Source organism: Puma concolor, chromosome B3 (assembly GCF_028749965.1).
Source record: "Puma concolor isolate L17-30 chromosome B3, mPumCon1.1.hap2, whole genome shotgun sequence".
In the NCBI taxonomy this organism is placed as follows: Eukaryota; Metazoa; Chordata; class Mammalia; order Carnivora; family Felidae; genus Puma; species Puma concolor.
Window position 1 is genome coordinate 87,287,943 of NC_141672.1, and position 19,663 is coordinate 87,307,605.

Here is a 19,663-nt window from a genome sequence, read left to right on the forward strand (position 1 = left end):
CTTAGGATTTTTTATTAGTGTTCAAAAAAAAAAAAAACCCTAGCTATTATTGTTGAACTCTGGGACAGTCTCAGCAAGACATAGTCTAGTATAGGGCATGGCACCAAATGAATAATAGCAGCACAGTTTGAGAGGAATTTTAGCAGAGGCAGGTACCAGATACAGGGACGGGGTCATGAAGAGTGTAATGAACACTTAAGGGCCAGACATTGAACTTAACATTTTGGGGGCATTTTCCCTCTTAATCCTCACGGTGGTCCTGCGAAGTAGGTACTAATATTAAACCTGCTTCACAGGTGAGTAAACTGAGTCTTAAAGATGTTAAGTAACTTGCTGGTCGCAGGCCTGTCATAGCTGGTGAAATGGTGGAGCTGGGGGGCGCCTGGGTGGCGCAGTCGGTTAAGCGTCCGACTTCAGCCAGGTCACGATCTCGCGGTCCGGGAGTTCGAGCCCCGCGTCGGGCTCTGGGCTGATGGCTCGGAGCCTGGAGCCTGTTTCCGATTCTGTGTCTCCCTCTCTCTCTGCCCCTCGCCCGTTCATGCTCTGTCTCTCTCTGTCCCAAAAATAAATAAACGTTGAAAAAAAAAAATTTTTTTAAAAGAAATGGTGGAGCTGGGATTCACACCATGACTGCCAGTTATCTCCAGGGTACATGCTCATTATCCACTACTTTGTATCACATCTGCTTATTTGCTCACCTTAAGGGACAGTTCTGAGGGGAAGGACATGATGAGTGTTGAATGATAAAGCATATAACAGGCAGAGAGGAGGAAAATCAACCCAGAGAAGGAAGCACACATGCGCAAAGGCATGGCATTATGCAACAGACATTATATCTGGAGAAATATAAGAATTCTGCTTGGCAGAACGGTGACAATTTCTATTGACTAAATTAACACCCACAGTCAAGCCTAGACCCAGATATTTACTATATCATGTCTTTTAGGCCTTACCACAATATTGTAAGGCAGATACTTTTTTACCTCTGAGGGGAATGAAGCTCAGAGAAGTTAGGTGACCCGACTAAGTCCACGGAAGCAGAGAGGTGGTAGAACTGGCCTCTGAATGCAGGTTTGGCAACTCTATGCACTTCTTTGGATTGCAGGGTGTGGTGAGGACCCTGCAGAGGGAAGGAAGCAGTAAAGTAGTTTCTCAAAGATTTTTTTTACTGTGACCCACAGTAAGAAATGAAATTTGTCGGGGCGCCTGGGTGGCTCTGTCAGTTAAGTGTCCAACACTGGGTTTCGGCTCAGGTCATGATCTCGCGGTTTCATGAGTTCAAGCCCAACATCAGGTTCTGTGCCGGTAGCACAGAGCTTGCTTGAGATTCTCTGTATCCCTCTCTCTTGGCCCCTCCCCACTAGTGTTGTCTCTGTCTCTCTCAAAATAAATAAATAAATTTTAAAACTTAAAAAAAAAAAAGAAATGAAATTTGTTATGAGCAAGTGTATACACATATATTAATAAGGTAGAATTTTCCAGGGTTTTCCATCCAAGTTTTCCACCCCTCCAGGCATATTGGAGGATTATACCTGTCAGCCTCCTTACAATTAGGCAGCCATACTATACAAGTAGTTCTAGCCAGTGGATTGTGAACAGACATGACATTTATCAATTTCAGGCCAGTGTTTCATTTCAGTTTTAAGACCATCCAACGTTCTCTTCCCCTGCTGCAGTTACTGTGAAAGTGTATACTGAGATGGATGCACCATAGCATTGAAACAACCCACATCACTAATCCAACAAGAAGAGGACAGTTGCCCCAGAGCGTCTCTGAGATCCACAGCAGACTTTCCACGAGTGAAAGTAAGCTTGGCTGTGCTTCTCAGTAAAGTTCAGTAACCACTCTATTAGATCGTAAATGGGGATGATGTGTTGTTCGTCTTTGTTTCCTTGGCACCCAGTTCAGTGCTTGGCACAGAGCAGGTGCTCAATTGAATGTTTGACACCAGAATGTAATAAGTCAGGGAATCCTGGTTGTTGCTAAATAAGCCACAAGTTTGGCTTTTGATAAAGAATTTAAAGTATGGAATTCATTTGTATTAGTGTTTCTGAATTACACTTATGATATAGGTCTCAAGAATAATCATACTAAAAAAGTTGGCAAATAATTACAAAAATAATTTTATTTTTTAAATTTTTTAGAGAGAGCACAAATGGGGGAGAGGGGCAGAGGGAGAGACAGAATCTTTTTTTTTTTAAAGTTTATTTATTTATTTTGAGAGAGAGAGAGAGAGAGAGAGTACATGTGCATGGAGGGGAGGGACAGAGAAAGAGGGATAGTGAGAATCCCAAGCAGACTCCATGCTGTCACACAGAGCCTGACATGGGGCTCCATGTCAGGAACCACAAAATCATGACCTGAGCTGAAATCAAGAGTTTGATGCTTAACTGACTGAGCCACCCAGCTGCAGAGAGAGAGAGAATATCTTAAGCAAGCTCCATGTTCAGCATGAGCCTGATGCAGGGATTGATCCCACGACCCTGGGATCATGACCTGAGCTGAAATCAAGAGTCAGATGCTCAACCAACTGAGCTATCCAGGTACCCCTATAAAAATAATTTTAAAGATACAAGGTTTGGGCACCCAGGTGGCTCAGTCAGTTGAGCATCCCCCTTCGGCTCAGGTCATGATCTCACTCTTCCCAAGTTCGAGCCTCATGTCAGGCTCTGTGCTGACAGCTGACAGGCCTGGAGCCTGTTTCAGATTCTGTATCTCTCTGTCTCTGCCCCTCCCCCACTCGTGCTGTCTCTTTCTCTCTCTCTCAAAAATAAATAAACATTTAAAAAAATTTAAAGATATAAGGTTATCCTTATGGAAACATACTGTTCACTTCCTGGCATTCTGACATGCCTTCTAGAGGGTTTTGTGGGGGGGTTTTGAGTACAAAGGACCCATCAGGGTATGTACATATCAAATATACACATCTGTTATGTGTGCTAAGGTAGGAACCAAAGGTTATTAATCATGCAGCTATACTGAGAGAGGCCAGAGAGAGGGCTGAACTCATAACATCTTAAAATCAGTTCTCACTCACCAGAGGGAACACTTACATGCAAGGAAGCCCCAGGTTCATTGGATATGTACAACTTAGTCATGTGCTCAGGCTGATGGAGGTAGACGTTAACTTGTAGTCTCACATAGTGTTTTCTGACTCCTTTATGCCCCCTTGGCCTGGCTGTCAGGCCAGACTAACACTGCTGGGAGAGGTTACATTATAGGATAGTACATGTTGCATGATCCTGTTTTTGGATGTGCTTACACATGTGTCCTAAAAGGCCTGGAACAATATATACCAAACTGGTCCTAGGAGTTATTCTTGGGGAATGAGATTGGAAGAGAAGGGGAATGAGGATGAGAGCTTCTTTTTTACTTTATAAACTTCTGTGTTTATATTTCTTATTTATAATCGATATACATTAATTTTTTATTTCAAAAAATAAATTTAGGGGTGCTGGGGTGGCTCAGTTGGTTGAGCATCCGACTCCGGCTCACGTCATGATATCACGGTTTGTTGAGTTCAAGCCCTGCATTGGGCTCTGTGTTGACAGTGCAGAGTCTGGAGCCTGTTTCAGATTCTGTCTGTCTGTCTGTCTGTCTCTCTCTCTCTGCCCTCCCCTCCCTTGGTCATGCTCTGTCTCTCTGTTTCTCTCTCTCAAAAGTAAACATTAAAAAAATTTTTAATAAAAAAAAAATTTAAAACAGCCTGGGAGTGGTTGAAACAGGCTCACATTCTCCCGCAACTCTCCAAATTATATTTTACTCAAGGGAACAAAACCTAGAAACAGATGTAGCACTTCCTGGCATCCATAAAACACACTTGTTGAATGAATAAAGAAGGAGCTTAGAGGAGACACTGAAAGAAACCTTGGCCTTAAGCTCTGCCCTCAATACAGCAGGAATTTACCTTCTTCCTTCCCTTTTGATTTCATCTTTTCCTCTTTTCTCTCTCCTCTTTTAGGCCCTTCTTCTTCTTCTTCTTCTTCTTCTTCTTCTTCTTCTTCTTCTTCTTCTTCTTCTAAATCAATCAATCAATCCACAGTGCAGCAAAGGAGTTTTACCATGCCACATTCCTGGAGTAATACAGAAACACAGAAGTACATGAGGAGTGGGTAGGAAAATATGATTTAATTCACACAATGGGGTATTGGAGGATGATTTCAGGTTGAAAAAGACAGTCATCCAGTCCAAGGCAGAGAAGTAAGAGGGGAGAAAGAGGAAGGAGCCATGAGAGAAAAGCATGGCATTATGCTGAAGGGAACACTGAGCTCAGAGTCTCCCCAGATGGCCACCTCTCCTCAAAGTCTGCCTGCTCATTTTATCACTGAAAAGTGATCAGGCTCTGGTAAACCAGTCCTACTAACCAAAGACAGAATGATTTATAATATTGACTAACAATTTACCATGAGCAGTATGTCTGTCTGCCAAGCAATACAGTCAATCCCCATGAGGGAAAGCCTTCTTGGATTAGGGGGCTGCTTAGAGAACAGGGGCTTCGATGCAGATGGATTTGGAGGCTGTGAAGTGGCATTTTCTCCAAACTATGAAAGTCTAGAATGTCACTCGTGGGCTTGCAGGAGAATGTGACTAGGGGCTCAGGGCCCCTCTCCTGCAGCCCTGGAAAGGCATTAGAAAACTCTCCCATCCCTAGACCCACTTTTGGCTACTATGTTTATACCTCCCTATCCCGTCTTGACCACATGTATGATCTCGCTCCTCCACCTGTTTTACACTAAAGTTATTTCCACTGTGCTGGTTCTGATTGCCTTAGGTAAGCAGGCTGTAGTTGCTTGTCTACCCGACCAGGGAGAGGCACAGAACTGCTGACGGTCATTAAGAGCACCATCCTAGTGCGGTGCCTGGGTGGCTCAGTTGGTTAAGCGTCTGACTTTGGCTCAGGTCATGATCTCATGATTTGTGGGTTCGAGCCCCACGTCCGGCTCTGTGCTAACAGCTCAGAGCCTGGAACCTAGAGCCAGATTCTATGTCTCCCTCTCTCTCTGCCCCTCCCCAGCTGGCGCTTAGTGTATCTCAAAAATGAATAAAAATGTTAAAAAAAATTTTAAGAGCACCATCCTAGAGTCAGACTTGTTCCATTACTAACTGTGTGGCTTTGGGTTTCTCTCCATGCCTCAGTTTCTGGAAGGACACAGAGATTTGATATCCAGTAAGGAGGGACTTGCTGGCCCAAAAATGGCCTGTAGCTTTCAGATACTTCAGCATTTGGCTATGCTGCAGAAAGACCCTGTATTCAAGGTCACAGCCTTTCCACATGGCCTACATCTAATGAATGACTAAGGCAGGGCTATAAAGTTCTGGCCATTTCAACCCAGTGTGGGACAAGTGACCATCTGTTTTGGCTTCGGATTGCCCATGTGATTGGTTGACACTTGTCAGGTACACACTGCAGCTATACTTCTCCCACTTTTCCCTCCTTCTATGGTTGTCAGTCCTAGGTACACTCCCTCATAAATATTCCGCACACTAAACTCCATCTCAGAGTCTGCTTTTTGGAGAACCCAACTTACAATGATTGGTAGGAGTGATGTGAGAAAGCAGGCAATAAAATGTTTAGAAACAGGGTCACTTACCACACAGCTGGAAGTGAACATCTGGTGGTCCAATTGTTAAATATTTTATCATTGTTGAATAGGGATACTATGCTTGCAGAAGGGAATGTGCTAGCTGGTTTGATGTATCAGATAAAATATGGGGGCCATACTAACTATAAGAATAGTGAGATTGGGTCACTGTTATGGAAAGCCAAGTGTGAAAGCCAGAGGGCCTCTTTAATGGCGTATGAAGAGGGCTTCAACACCTATAGTGGGAGGGCAGGGAAAGCTGAGGCCCAGAATAATCATCAAAATAGTCTAAGATCCAATAATGTTAAACTCCCAAGTAAGGTAATTTGGCTAAAGACCCACGATGGGAAATAATGGGACATGATATATGGGATGGAGATATCTGATTGGTGCCCCTGAAGATCTTGAATTCCTAGATTCTCCTGAACCCTCTGAACATGCAAAAATAGTCCATCACCCAGCACTCCCCTCTTGTTTGTAGACAATGCAGAAGACTATACCCTGTAAGACTGCATGTACCCTTCTCAAAAATCTGCTCTCACCTCCCTCAGGGATACTAGGTAGATAACCAGGGTTAAACACTATATAACCCAGTGGGGGACATATTGGACCTCATAAGGGAGGAACACATTAAGGCACTATCCCCCAAAGAAGTTGCAAGAACTAGCCAAGCATGTAATGGCAGGAGCTAGGAGGGTAGCAAGGGACTGGATTCTGCAGGTGCTTGATCATGAGGACCAGATCATAAAATTGGATTAGGGAGAGTTTATTGATTAGGGAGCATTCTCCTGAGTTACAGCATTTATCACTCTGCCAAGGACCCAGGAAATGGTGCAAATGTGCTACGAGAATGACTCTATAGAAACATGGAAAACTACAGTCCACACGAAGTAAAAAAAAAAAAAAAAATTGCCAAAACAAGATAGTGTAGAAAGGGATTTAAGAACTCAGAGAACAACAGTGAAGTAGATGTACTGGAGAAGATTGGAAATCCCACTGAATGATGACGTTCCATGGGAAGATTAAGAGGATACTCCACTTACCAAGGCCATAGGGAATGGATGGTAAAAAGGTGGACGGGCATCACTGAAAGTTCAGCGCATACTAAAAATGCAGGCCAGGACTGACAGTAGAAGAGACTGTTAGAAAACTAAGCTCACTAACAGCAATGGGGTGATAGGAACTTGAAACAAGAGGGCATATGGCAGCACTTAACTACCAGAAACCAGGCAGATGCAATTGTTATAATAAGCAGAAAGGGTGCAGTGCAGCCAGGGAGTCCTGAGCCTCAAAGAACCATGGAGATGGTTAACAGAATACAGCATCTGCAAGGACTATCAGGGGTACTCCTCAATTTTCAATCAGAAGAAATCAAGATTGGGTGATCAGAGGCTGAGGGCAGTTGCTCCAATGAAAAGTGACACTCCTGCCCATCTTTGGATCTGAGCCAGTTTTCAGACCCTGAACATAATGGTCAGGTAACCAAAAGGAGGACCTTGCAACACCATAGCAAACACATCCAGTAATGGTTTCCCCCATCCTTCTCTCAACGTTCACATACATACATGGCCATTTTCTTTCTTTCTTTTCTTTAAAAAGATTTTATTTATTATTTATTTATTTATTTTGAGAGAGAGACAGAGAGAGAGAGAGAGCAGGGAATAGGGAGAGAGAGAGAAGAAGAGAATCTCTAGCAGGCTTTAAGCTGTCAGCATAGAGTCTGACACGGGGTTTGAGTCCATGAACTGTGAGATCATGACCTTAGCCCAAGTCGGACGCTTAACCGACTGAGCCACCCAGGTACCCCTTAAAGATTTTATTTTTAAGTAATCTCTACAACCAATGTGGGATTCGAACCCACAACCCTAAGATCAAGGGTCACACTGACTTTGCCAACCAAGCACCCTATGTATCACCATTTTCAAGTATATTTTTAGATATGGTTGTAAGGAACAGAATACAAGTTCATTTAAAACTGTTACTGAATCCATAGTTTTTGTCATTGTGCATTTTCTTAAACAACAGATGTTAAAAATGTCTTTTGTGCTCTGATGTGGTCTCCATAAAAAGGGAGGTTCTCAGAGCATTTTATTTTTTTTAAATTTTTTTTTTCAACGTTTTTATTTATTTTTGGGACAGAGAGAGACAGAGCATGAACGGGGGAGGGGCAGAGAGAGAGGGAGACACAGAATCGGAAACAGGCTCCAGGCTCCGAGCCATCAGCCCAGAGCCCGACGCGGGGCTCAAACTCACGGACCGCGAGATCGTGACCTGGCTGAAGCCGGACGCTTAACCGACTGAGCCACCCAGGCGCCCCCTCAGAGCATTTTAAAAGTGCATGCCTGGGACGCCTGGGTTGCTCTGTCAGTTAAGTGCCCAACTTCAGTATTCTTTTTTGTTTGTTTTCTAATGTTTATTTTTGAGAAAGAGACAGCGTGAGCTGGGGAGGGGCAGAGAGAGAGAGGGAGACACAGAATCCGAAGCAGGCTCCAGGCTCTGAGCTGTCAGCACAGAGCCCGACACGGGGCTCGAACTCACAGGACTGCAAGATCATGACCTGAGCCAACGTTGAACACTTAACCGACTGAGCCACCCAGGCGCCCCTAAGTGTCCAGCTTCAGCTCAGGTCATGATCTCATGGTTTTTGAGTTTGAGCCCTGTGTCAGGCTCTGTGCTGAGAGCTCAGAGCCTGGAGCCTACTTCGGATTCTGTCTCTCTCTCTCTCTGCCCCTTCCTCGCTCATGCTCTGTCTCTGTCTCTCAAAAATAACTAAACATTAAAAAAATATTTTTTTAAGTGCATGCCTTTTGTAATGTGTGTGCGTGTGTATAAAGGTAAGCTCTTGAGAGCAAGGATCTTGTCTTGATCACTTATTCATCTTGTTCAGTATCTAGCTCAGTGCCTGAGGTCAGGCATATAGTAGGTAATTGGTAAGTATGTGTTGAATAAATATATGCACATGCAAACAGTTGTTTTGGTAGAGTGGGCGGATATCTTGGGATGGTAGAATTTTACATAGTTCTTTTTCCTTTATACTTTTCTTTAACTTTTATTTAAAATTTTTCTTTAAATGTTTATTTTTGAGATTTATATACATATGTGTGTGTATATATATATATATATATATATATAGGGAGGGAGGGAGAGAGAGAGAGAGAGAGAGAGAGAGAGAGAGAGAGAGAGAGAGGGCACAAACAGTGGAGGGGCAGAGAGACAGAGACAGAATTCAAATTCAAAGTAGGCTCCAGGCTCTGAGCTGTCAGCACAGATGCAGGACTCGAACTCATGAACCATGAGATCATGACCTGAGCCCAAGTCGGACTCTTAACTGACTGAACCATCCAGGCACCCCTCCTTTATACTTTTCTGTCCTTCAATTTATTTACAATAAATAGGAATATTTTAAGTTAAAATTTTTTTTATTTTATTAAAATTTTTTCTTAATGTTTACTTATTTTTGAGAGAGAGAGAGAGAGACAGAGAGAGAGAGAGCACAAGCAGATTAGGAGCAGAGAGAGAGGGAGACACAGAGTCTGAAGCAGGCCTGAGGCTCCAAGCTGTCAGCACAGAGCCCAGTGTGAGGCTTGAATACACAAACCACGAGACCATGACCTGAGCCAAAGTTGGTTGCTTAACCGACTGAGCCACCCAGGTGCCCCTAAGTTTTTTTTTTTTTTTTTAATCTATTTATCTGAGGGAGGCAGAGAGAGAAGGAATGAGTGGGAAGGGGCAGCAAGCACGGGGAGCACAAGATTCAAAGCAAGCTGATGTGCTGCTCTGACAGCAGAGAGCCTGATGTGGAGTTTGACCTCACCAACTGTACGATTATAACCTGAGCGGAGTTCAGGATGCTTAACTGAGCCACCGAGGCACCCCAGTAGGAATACTTTTTTAAAAAGTAATCTCTACACGCAACGTGGGGCTTGAAATCATGACCCCGAGATCAAGATCTGCATGCTCTATGGACTGAGCCAGCCAGGTGTCCCAGTAGGAATAATTTTTACAATCAGGAAAAAATATTCTAGCTGACATTTATTGAGGGCTTACTCTATGCCAGGGCCTACTTGATGCAAAGAAGTATTCTCAGCACTTTTTTACATATGTTAACTAATCTAAACCTTATTACAACCCAAAGAGGCAGGTATTATCATTATTCTCATTTACTGAGGGAAAACTTTCACAGGTTGGGTTCTCCAGGAACCAAATGAAGAGGAAGTTTAGAGCACAGCATATTTATTCATTCAATTTAGACACCGTCTAGGCTCAATATGGACCAACTCCAGCCCATGAATTATTAGAAGGGCTACCTGGGTGGTTTAGTTGGTTAAGCATCCAACTTTAGCTCAGGTTGTGATCTCACAGTTCCTGAGTTTGAGTCCCGCTGAGCCTCTGCTGTCAGCACCGAGCCTGCTTCGGATTCTCTGCCTCCCTCTTTCTCTGCCCCTCTCCTCCCTCTCTAAAATAAATAAGCATTAAAAAAATTAAAAGAAAAAAAAGAAGATCCCTCACAGAAAGATTCAAATCAACAGATTTCACTCAAAGAAAGAACATACCCTTTTTTCTTGAGTTTTTAAGTAATCTCTACACTCAACATGGGGCCTGAACTCATGAACTCAAGATTGGAGCCACAGGTTATCCCAACTAAGCCAGCCAGGTGCCCTAGAACATATGTTTGTTAATTGCAGTCAAGGGACGTTGACTTTTTTTTTTAAGTTTATTTTTTTGAGAGAGAGAAAGAGAGGGGGGCAGAGAAAGAATCCCAAGCAGGGTCCCCACTGTCAGTATGGAGCCCTATGTGTGGGGCTCAAAGTCATGAACCGTGAGATCATGACTTGAGCAGAAGTCTGGATACTTAACCAACTGAGCCACCCAGGCGCTCCTGGTCTTCTTCTATTAACACATTTAAAGAGGGTCCTCACAGAAAGCCGCCGAAATTCAGGGTGGCTAGAAACTAGCCTGGTCATTTCGAGTCATTCTGGTCATGGGCTCAGTTCCAAGGATATGTTGGAGGAGAGTGGTCTAGGGGTTATATCTTATTAAAAATCTTTTGGAGTAAAGAGGTAATTGGGCCTTAGGTTGTTTTCTCTACCTTAATCCTGAGCACATTTTCAAGCTAACTGGAAGCAAATTGGACATCTAGGTATGTGTTTACTTCCAGGGATTCCTCTAAGTCTGGTATATTTTCTTTTACTATCACTTTACAGCATGCATGTTTGTGACATGTATTGTAACTTATGGGAGAAAATAAAATTTATACAGTATAAGGGAAAAGAAAAAGGGAGCCAGAGAGCAAGGATTCATCAACTTGCCTGTGCCCAGTAATGCCTAGAGAAGACTGGGGTCTACCTCCTAAATTCACTACCAGAATAAAGAATTAATGGTCTCCCAAAAAGTTTTGAGAACATTTTCAAATTCTTATTGCTTATGCTCTCTACCCTATATTCAAAATCCCACAAAGAAATCACTTCTGAAATTGCCCTTTTCTGTTAAGTGATCTCTCTGCCCAACATGGGGCTCAAACTTATAACCCCAAGATCAAGAGTCGCATGCTCTATCTACTGACCTAGCCAGGTGTCTCTGAAGTTGTCCTTTTAATCAGCTAACCTCAACAGGTAAAAAACTGAACTTATTTCCTGCATACACCAGTCTCCCAAACCTCCTTTACACTTAAGTTCCTTATCTTGATGAAGCACCCACTCACCATCACGAAGATTAGATTCCTAAGCCAAATTCTAAGCATTATTTGTGTTTTGGACTTCGTCTTACCCCTCTTCCAACTAATATTCAATTCCTGGGAATTCTGTCTTCCAAATTATCCAGAATCCATCCACTTCTCTCCATTTCCACTGCCTCTTCCTTACTTTGGGGCACCATCATCTCTTGCCATAATGACTCCAACAGCCTAAGTGGTCTCCTAGCCCTTAGGCTCCCTCTCTTCTAATTCATTCATCAAACTGCGTTCAGAGTAATCTTTTTAAAACACAAATCTAATAACGTCATCCTTCAGTTTAAAAATTTTCAATACTGAAGTTCAGGATTCTGATTATAGCTTATTAGGCACTGAATAATGTGGCCGCTGCGTTCCTCCACATACATCATATTCTGTGTTCCATAATGAACTTTGTCCCTGAACCCAATTTTTTTTCAATTATCTACGGGCCTTTGTCCACGCGGTTCTCTGCTTGGAACATCTTTCCTTCTAGTCTTCTTTTGGGTAACTCGGATGCATCCTCCAGGTTCCAGCACAGGTGTCACTTGCACAACCCAGGTAGGCAGGCTTAATCCCCGACGGATGCCTTCAAGATGGTCCAGCCAACGTGTGTATTCCAGGCGGGAGGTCCCTGACATCGCCCTGACGTTCAATCAGTGTGGGCCAGTTGAAAGACTTGTCAGAGAGGACCCAGATGCTCGCAGGCCCCGTCCACGATAGATACGTAGCACACCAATCTTCGGGCCAGTAGAAGAGACACACCCAAGGTTTCCCGGCGCCCACGCAGGGTATGGGACAACTGTCCACTGCCCGGAACCCAGCCCTGTACGGGGCTCCGCCTCCCACGCTGCGTCGGGGGTGGGGTAGGGCGGGGTGCCGGGCGCCGGCGAACGGCGTGCGACGAGCGGGGGGCGGGGCCAGGGGCGGAGCGGAGCGCGCATGCGCGGTCGCCTTTGTGTGGGTCGAGCGGCGGCGGCGGCGGCGGCAGTGGCGGTCCCACTGGCAGGCGGGCAAGAGGGGAGTCCGGGCGGCGTCCGGCGTGGGAGCCGGGGGACCACCATGGTAAAGAAGCGGAAAGGCCGCGTTGTGATCGACTCGGACACGGAGGACAGCGGCAGCGATGAGAACCTCGATCAGGTGAGGGCAGGCCGCGGAGGCGCGGGCCGGCGGAGCGGGAGGGCTGAGTCCGGGCCACGGGAGCCGGGAGCTGGCCGGGCCTGGGGCCTCCCGGCCCGAGCTCCTGGCCCGCCCCGTGCCCTGACCTCCGCTGCCACCTCCTTCTTGTGTTCCCCGCAGCGCCCGGGGCCCTCGGAGTCCGGCCGGGGCCTGGAGAAGGAGCCCCGAGGACTTGGCGCCTTGGGCCGGGAGGCGGGGCAGGGACCAGGCTGGTGGGCCTCTGGCTTGGGGAACCAGACCGGTCCGTGATCTGCTGGGGCCAGATCGGAGCGGCGGGCGGCGGGCTGCAGGCCGGGCGATCCGAGCCCGGAGAGATAGGAAGTATTGCCCGCCAACCCAGGAGCCTGGGAGATTTGGGAGGAGGTGCAAGGGTGAGTGTGGGGTGGTGGGGGTGGAGGGCGAGAAGGTGTGGGCTCTGGAAGATGAAGTTTTTCAGACAAGGGGTGTAGACCGAGAGTGGAGACACTCTTAAACCTTCCGGGGAACCTCTGCCGTGCTTGACGAGAAAGACTTAGCTGTAGGCACAAATCTGTTTGGCAACTAGGGTCGTTTGTGGTTAAGAAGGGTCCTTGTTGAGATGTCAGACCGAAGAAAACTCTTGGGAGGAGGAAAGTGGGCATAAGTGGACAAATATATAGAAGGATATGGAAGGACTATGGCTGAGGCCTCTGGGCTCTTTTCATGCAACATCCCAGAATTCTTTCTTATTTGAAGATTGTGCAGGACCATTGAAAGTAACTTTTGGTCTCACTGTCTTAAGGTTGAATTGTTTTTATATCCTAGAAAATACTGTAGGGAGGAGCTGTCCTTTATAGCAGTGCTCTAGTGATACTAGAAGATTCAAAGAGGATTCTTGCCATGTTTTGTGAACAAATGGTATGAAGAAAGAATATTCAAGAAGTAGTAGCTTTATAAGTTGAGTAGAGAGAGTAGTGAATTTAGAATCTGAAATTTTGAGTTCCAGGCTGGCCATGCTATTTTTTAGCTATGTATCTTTTGGCTGTAACTGTAAAATCTAGATACAACATTAACCTTGAGTATCTAATTGGGCTATTACAAGGATCAAGTATTTGTAAGAATTAATATTGGTACAAGCACTTGCAAACTAAGGCTTTTGTATAAATGGCTTGTTGGGGGGTTTGTATTAGGCCACAGGTCTCAGGACTGAAGTATTAAGGCATGAAAGGGGTGGACTTTTGGGGGGGGACTGAAAATGTATTGAAAAGAGGACTGTTTTGAAAATGGTGGTAAGGAGGTGGGAAAGTAGTGGGGCTTTATCAAAGGAGGAAAACCTGTTTGGGGGTAGGAACTGAAAGGCTCCTGAAATTTACAAAAATATAAAAAATATATTCTTGGAAAAAAATATATTCTTGGTTTGGAAAAGTTTGGTTGATAATTTTAGACTGGCACTTAGGATTAGAACTTTTTTTTTCTGATCTAGAAATGTAGGTATTTCTAATAATAACATCAGCTACCATTTACATAGTGTTTGGGGTGAACTAGTCAACCTCAATTGAGTAGTTTATTTACATTGTCACGTTTTCAAATGATGGTGAAGTTGGTACCATGTTTTCAATTTTACATATGAGGAAAATGGAGATTGAAGAAGTAACTTACCTAGATTCACACAACTTGCCAGTGGTGTAGTTGAAATTTGAACTCCATATCTGCACGACTGCAAAGCCCATACTCTTCACTATACCAACTTAATCTGTTAGTCTTTTCATTTTTTATAGTGCAAAATGAGAATGATGTTTCATGGTCATTTTCCATGTTGCTAGAATCCATGTTTGCAAAGTCCATTGAATAGTTTGGAGGATATTGTTACATCACTTAAAAAGATTATTTGGGGGGCGCCTGGGTGGCTCAGTCGGTTAAGTGGCTGACTTCGGCTCAGGTCATGATCTCACCATCCGTGAGTTCGAGCCCCGCGTCGGGCTCTGTGCTGACAGCTCAGAGCCTGGAGCCTGTTTCGGATTCTGTGTCTCCCTCTCTCTGACCCTCCCCCATTCATGCTCTGTCTCTCTCTGTCTCAAAAATAAATAAACGTTAAAAAAAAAAATTAAAAAAAAAAAGATTATTTGGGCGCTTCCTTAGTAAAGCACTCTGAGACTGATGATGAATGAACTAAGCTGCAAATTACTCTGTCCGTAGTGATTTTCCACAGAATTCTAACAAATGAAATGAATTGAGAGTTTCCTTTTCTGATAGAGAGGTTCTACCTGATCCACAAAGAGCCTACCGTAGTGGACACTGGAAGGGATTGCAACTTTAAATCCAGCTTTATCTATTTATAAAAAGAAATTAGCATAAAATTTCTAAGTAATACCTAATACAATTTAACAGCAATTTCAACTTTTTCCTCTGCAACCACTCTCATTGGCATTCTTTTATCAGATGGGAACCAGATCAAAATTCCCTTTCCCTGCACATCCTAACAGAGGCACCAGTGCCTTGTATCTATCTATTCAGTGCTGTGTCAGACTGTCAGAGGAATCAAAAACAAAGATCTCTGCCTTCTATAAGTTATCACCAGAGACCTTTAGCAGAAGTTCCAAGTCAGGCTGGTTTGGGGGTCTTTGGAATCCTCAGAACAAAATGCATCCTGGGCCTTTATAACCAAGATAACCTTGGGGTGCTCCATCTGGTTCTGAGTCTTCATTGGAGGTGTAACATCATGTTTGCTGTCTAGTGTAAGGTTCTTGTGGAAAAGACCATACTGTTACAAATCTGAGGTCTAGTGTGAGTGAAGCACAGTTAGAAAGGAGGTCCTTTGTCCCTGGGTTTTCCCGGTGGGAACCTAAGCCATTATGTTAGAAATATTCCATCCGTCTTAGTCCTTGCTGCAAGTGAGGCAGATGAGCCTTCTATACAGGTTCTTTCTGGTTCTGGGAGGAGGACCACCTGTGTCAGAAGCTGCCGGAGTTACTTATTTAAAATGTACTTTGCAGGGGCTCCCATCAGACCCTCTTTGGATAGAGCCCTTGACTCTGCATTTTTACTAGGAACAGCCCAGGTACTTATTTTTGTGAATGATTGAGACCGCTGTCTGCGTGCAAGTAAATCTTTTTAATAAGACACTCTAAGTAGTTTGTTTGGGAGAAAAATAGCTTCCTGTCCCGGCCATACTGTGTGCAGAACCGAAGAAACTCAACAGTGATGTTTGAGATGGCAAAGCTGTTGGCTTTTCTAAATCTCTGAAGCTATTTGAATTGTTGGGATACTTTTTGTTGAGGCCTGTTTCTTTTTCCTTTCTTCAGATGGGAAGGAAGGTGTGTAGTAACTGAATCGAAGTAGTTTAAAATTGTTTTAACTTTAAAAGATTTTAAAAACTCAGACCTTTGAGAATTTGAAGGATTTCTTTTAACATATGACCTGTTAGTGACCTTATTTTTTTATGTTGGGCACACCCTTTCTTCAGCATTTTAGAATTGCAAATCCTGAAGATACTTGGTTTTGGCACCTCTTGGAAAAGAGTTTGAGACAAACCTAGTTTGTTTGTTTACCCCATCATGTACTTCCATGGAAATAATGTGTGTCACTCTAAATGGAATAATATTTATGCAGTGGGTCTTAGAAAATGGAAAGTATCCAAAGGTAATAAAGTAATAAGAGTTCTTTATTCAGATCAATACAACTCAGTATTTATAAAAACTTTACTCTGCCTTTCTCAAGAAAAAAAAAAATTGAGCTACATGCATACTAGAACGCTTTATTTCATAATTTCCTTTCTTGTTTCAAATGGTGATTATGTTGTCATGTCCTCTTTTTCTCTGCTCATGATACTTGAAGTAGCAATAATTAAGTTTGTCTTTGAAAGAATAGGCCCCTAAGTATTTTCTAAGGAGTTATCTTTAGACATATGTAAAAAAATACCATTGTTATAAAGTATCCTTCCGTAAACCTTCCCCATAAAAGTTGGGAACTTTAAAAGTTGTGCCTCTCATATAGTCTTCTTTATATTAGAGCAGAATTTGGTAGAAGTCTAGGATGAAGAACTTGTGAGAAGTGTCACTGTTGACTACTGAAGTTTTTTAATTTGTGTCATAGTGTTGCATTCAGCTTGATGTAACTCCTTTGCTAATTTCACTCACCTTTTGTGTGCAGAGAAGGTAGAGTCCCATGGGAGCTTTAACAGAGAGGCTTTTAAGAAAAATTCAAAACAGATCTTTCACCCCCAAATCTGTTGGCGTACTACATATTGCTCCCTTCCTAGACTGTAAGTTCCTCAAGGGCAGAGATTGTTTATCTTTCAATAAATGTGCTAGACAGTGCTAGGCACCAGAGCAATTACTGGGTGAACAAAACGGAAACAGTTTCCACCTTCAGGGAGTTTAGAGAAAGGTGGGGGGTGGGAGGGGTGGGGGTATGGGAGGAGTGGAGAGGAGAGGAGAGGAGAGGGGAGGGCAGGGCTGAGCCTGTGGCAGGGCAAACACTGCTCACTCAGAGAGTCACTTCCTCAGTTTTGCTAGAGGCTATGAGGGAAGAGCAAGGATATTGTGAGAGTGTGACCCTGGAGGGAGTAACAGTTAAATTGAGACCTGGAATATGTGTTAAGGAAAAGATTAGGAGACCAAAGAGCACAGAGACATGTTGAGTGTTCATGGTTGAGGGACCAGCATGCACAGAAGCACTGGGGCAGGAAGGACCTAGCACCCTAATGAAACTGAAAGAAACACACAGTGACTGGAATATAACAAGTTGGAGAGAGAAGGTACAAATGAAGCCGCAGTAGTCTCTATTTGGACCCTTTGAAGATGGAAAAGTCAGTTTAATGAATCACAACCAGCATTAAAAATGAAAATGAAATTGAATCAAATAGAAAACATCAGGGTTACCTAGCTGTCTCAGTCAGTAGAGCACATGACTCTTGATCTTGGGTTGTGAGTTTGAGCCCTATGTTGGGTATAGATACTAACTTTTAAAAACTAAAATTTTTTAAAAAAGAAAGCACCATGTGTCAGACTTAGTAAAAAGGAGTATTGTTTTCTGAAACCTATGTTTCTTGTATATACTGGCTCATGAGGTATCATTGATCTTACAGTGGGCTGAGGTTAAAAAGTTTTAAAGTTGTTGGTAGGGCCATGTTGGCAACTTTAAGGACTTTGGACTTGCTTCTGAGGGTAATGAGAAATCACTGAAGGATTTTAAGCCAGAAGAGGTGTTCAGATTCGTCTTTTAAAAAGTTTCCCCAGGCTGTTATGTGGAGAGTAACCTAGAGAAGGGACACCAGTTAGGTGGTAGAGAGAGGAGTTCAGGTGAGAGACGGTGTAGAGCAGAAGTTCAATTAGAATGGAAGTTCCAGGTAGGCAAGGTGATTTGTTCACTGTAGTATTCCTGCACCTAAGACAGTGCCTGGTATGCAGCAGATACCCTGTCGATGTTTGTTAAATGAATGCTTGACTTGTACTGGTATGGTACTTACAGAGACAGCAGAAAGGAGATTTGATTGGACGTAATATTAAGGATAAAATGAGAGGACTTGATGATTGAATGTTGAAGGTGAGGAAGAGGAGGTTCTGGCCTGAGATGGGGAACCTTGGGAAAGAGCAGGTTTAAAGATAGCGAGCATGGGGGGTGCCTGGGTGGCTCAGTTGGTTAAGCGTCCATCTTTGGCTCAGGTCATGATCTCACAGTTTGTGAGTTCGAGCCCCGCATGGGACGCTCTGCTGTCAGTGCAGAGCCCACTTTGGATCCTCTCCCCTTCTCTGCCCCTCCCCCAACTTGCGTGGGCACACTCTTTCTCTCTCTATTTCTCTCAAAATAAATAAACGTTAAAAAAAAAAAAAGGTGAAGAAATGGATTCATTCTTGGATGTAGAGATTAAAGTTGTCTGTGAGATATTTAAGTGGAAATGTCAAGTGGGTAGTTGAAAATAATGTGTGCTTGGGGCCTGACTGGCTCAGTCGGTAGAGCACGCGACTCTTGATCTTGGGGTGATGACTCTTGATCTTGGGGTGATGAGTTTGCACCCCATGTTGGACATGGAGCCTACGTTAAAAAAAAAAAGCTGGAGGGGCCCCTGGGTGGCTCAGTCAGTTAAGCATCCAACTTCAGCTCAGGTCATGATCTTGAGGTTCATGGGTTCCAGCTCTGCGTTGGGCTCTGTGCTGACAGCGTGGGGCCTGCTTGGGATTGTCTCTCCCTCTCTTTCTGCCCCTCCCCCACTCTCATAATAAATAAATAAACATTTTAAAAAATCTTCTCTATATTCCTGTCTCTCCAGGTTTTTGGGTTTTTGTTTTGTTTTTGTTTTTGTTTTTGTTTTTTTAGTTTATTTGTTTTGAGAGAGAGAGCATGTACACGGGCTGGCAGGGAGGGGGAGAGAGAGAATCCCAAGCAGACTCTGCACTGTCAGCACAGAGCCTGATGTGGAGCTCGAACCCACAAACTGAGATATCATGACCTGAGCTGAAATCAAGAGTCAGACGCTCAACCAACTGTGCCACCCAGGTGCCACTAAAGAGAAGATTTTTAAAAATAATAATATTAATGCCTGCCTGACACAGAGTAGGCACTTAATAAACCTTTGTTAAATATGCAAATGCTTCTTGGCATATCCATGGCGGAAAGTTTTTTGACTTTTCTGGTTACAGAAGAGTTAGAGACCGGAGATAGTGTCAGTTTGGGAGTTCTTGCTCCAACCCCTCTGATTTAATACTAATATCCCTTTAAGGGGTAGAAGAAATGTGCATTACTTAGAAAGTATATTAGAAGAGGGAACTAGATAAGAACAAGTGACAATAGAATTTTTTTAATGTACATTTTGAACAGGCTGAAAAGTGATTTTGTCAGTTTTATAACATTGTGGACATATATGGAACTCAGTATTTTATCTACAGTTATAATTACTTGGCTGGAAATATGAAGGATACGTTGCCACATTTAGTGCCAATCATGAGAAACATAAAGGATTGTTATACTACCACTTTGGAATTACTTCAGAAGGGTTTTGGTGTATATGTTCGTTGTTTTGATTTGTTTTCTTTCAATAAAAATAGTAGATCCTTAAAAAAAAAAATGGTAGATGCTTGTTGAAACACTTCCAACAAACCAGAAATACCTCCCTGTCTCAAAAACATACATACACACAATGGCTCCATTTCTTACTCCTGAAAAGTAAACCAGTGTCCACCATTGGAATCTTATTCTACCTACAGTTTTGATAGGAAAGAAAGAATAAGAATTAGCATT

General features: G+C 43.5%; 1 protein-coding gene and 1 long non-coding RNA gene across 2 annotated transcripts in view; one reads left to right on the plus strand and one right to left on the minus strand.

Moving 5' to 3' along the window:
• Positions 1 to 633: 633 nt before the first annotated feature.
• Positions 634 to 12,125, minus strand: LOC147580183 (uncharacterized). Its single transcript, XR_015252594.1, has 3 exons — positions 11,350 to 12,125; positions 3,909 to 4,074; positions 634 to 1,120 (listed from the first exon to the last, which is right to left on the minus strand). It is a non-coding gene; the product is annotated as an uncharacterized LOC147580183 (long non-coding RNA).
• Positions 12,126 to 12,219: 94 nt separating this feature from the next.
• Positions 12,220 to 19,663, plus strand: part of RTF1 (RTF1 homolog, Paf1/RNA polymerase II complex component) — a 52,093-nt gene continuing 44,649 nt past the window's right edge. Inside the window, exon 1 of the mRNA XM_025919714.2 lies at positions 12,220 to 12,430. Coding sequence (XP_025775499.1) covers positions 12,233 to 12,430 — 198 coding nt within the window. The 5' untranslated portion in view covers positions 12,220 to 12,232. The remainder of the gene's footprint in view (positions 12,431 to 19,663) is intronic.